Here is a 1,666-nt window from a genome sequence, read left to right on the forward strand (position 1 = left end):
AAATTTTAGTTTCCATCCAGCAGGAAAGACTTGCAACCTCACAGACCCTATAAGCAACAGGAAGAATCATAATTGTCTTCCATTAAAGGATAACTTACACAAGGAAAAAAAAATAATCCTCTGGCTATTTTTTCCTGTACTAAGATGCTGCGATACATGTAGGAGAGTAGCTCAATGAATAACCAACCTGCACTATTTGCAGTAAATTCTTCTACATTCAGACCTAAATCACTTGCTAGGTATACCAGCTGACCACTATAAAGCAAGGACAACCTTCATGCTCTGAGGAAAAGTCTGTATCCAGCATTGGCAGAGCCAGAAAGGGCCTGAACAGGGATCTCTGCTTACAGTTTTTGCACTGGAATATCCAAATTCCGAACACAAGGAAGAAACAGCACTCTGTCCAGCAGCCTTCAGTTACCACAGTAAAGGTGATATTTTGGAAGATATACAAGTAAGCTTTAGAGCAATTAACATCCAGGCTATCTAAGTTCCCTTTTAGACAAGACTCAACCGTCACGTTTAGTGAGCAAAGAATAATTCAGGAAAATGAACTTAGTTCTGACTTCACTTATAATGGTTTCAAACTACTGACATCTGCAGAACTATTCATGCTACATACATACTGCTGCATAAACCATATAATCCTAACAAACAGAATTAAAGTGCAATGGACATGCCCAGAGAAAAATGGGCAAGCACAGGGCCGCACGGGGCCCACAGGCCATTAGGAAACACAAAAGTTAAACCACATTTAAAGAAGATGAGGTAAGTTTTTTTCTTGCTGTTCATGTTATACTAACTTAAGAGAAGACACAGAAGTTGAATTGGGATCTTTAAACCACAAGAAGTAGAACAATTGTTTTCTATGTTCTGTTTAAATGTTGAAGACACTCACTGCTTCATTAAATACAGTTTACTGCTATCAAAGTGAACACGTTTATAAATACATTTTGTTTGACAAAAATTTGTAATGCTGAAAATGCTACGGTGGGTTCCACAGCAACTAGAACAAAGTATATTGTGAGAATCTCCTGGTTTATGTACATGCACATTAAAATGCACTTCCTTTTATAGACGGAGGCTGCAGAGATCATTCTGAAACTTAGAGCTACATGAAGCTGAGAGAATGGATAAATGTACCCACTGTAACATATCCATTCTGCTTCATGCATCTAGTTTGTTCAAACAACTTCTACCCAGGTCTGTACTGTACAGAGCAGAAAGATCTACCATGTGATAACATTTTAAACAGAAGCAACAGCTTCACAAAACCTTACACTATCTAATCCTCCATTAGTTTCCCATTGAAATGTTATTAAAAGTTTTCAAAGCATATAAGACAACAAGATTCTGAAAATTATCATACCTGATACAGCAAGAAAATCATCAATACTTGTTATATCATCCACAGCTTCAGTAAGAACATGGATGTGATTCTCCCATGTACTCCTGTACATCTCCATGTTGTTTTTCACAACTTGACTTTTTGGTCTGGCAGCAAGAGCTAAAGCAGCATTAATAACCTGTACCAAAAATAAACACAAAACCCAGCATCTAAATAACTGTGTCTTCAGAAACAAAATTTTATGTTTTACTTAAAATTGCAGAGCAAGATTTCTGTTCTCTAAGCAAAAGCATTGTTCAGCTTTCGCTTCTATTCTCA

The 1,666-nt window shown here is 36.9% G+C and overlaps 1 protein-coding gene across 1 annotated transcript in view; it reads right to left on the reverse strand.

The window, feature by feature from the left end:
• Positions 1-1,369: 1,369 nt before the first annotated feature.
• Positions 1,370-1,666, reverse strand: part of LOC104469327 (catenin alpha-3-like) — a gene marked incomplete at both ends in the record, with an annotated part of 51,757 nt that continues 51,460 nt past the window's right edge. Inside the window, one exon of the mRNA XM_010083790.1 lies at positions 1,370-1,526. Coding sequence (XP_010082092.1) covers positions 1,370-1,526 — 157 coding nt within the window. The remainder of the gene's footprint in view (positions 1,527-1,666) is intronic.

Source organism: Pterocles gutturalis, unplaced genomic scaffold (genome assembly GCF_000699245.1).
Source record: "Pterocles gutturalis isolate BGI_N339 unplaced genomic scaffold, ASM69924v1 scaffold31621, whole genome shotgun sequence".
In the NCBI taxonomy this organism is placed as follows: domain Eukaryota; kingdom Metazoa; phylum Chordata; class Aves; order Pterocliformes; family Pteroclidae; genus Pterocles; species Pterocles gutturalis.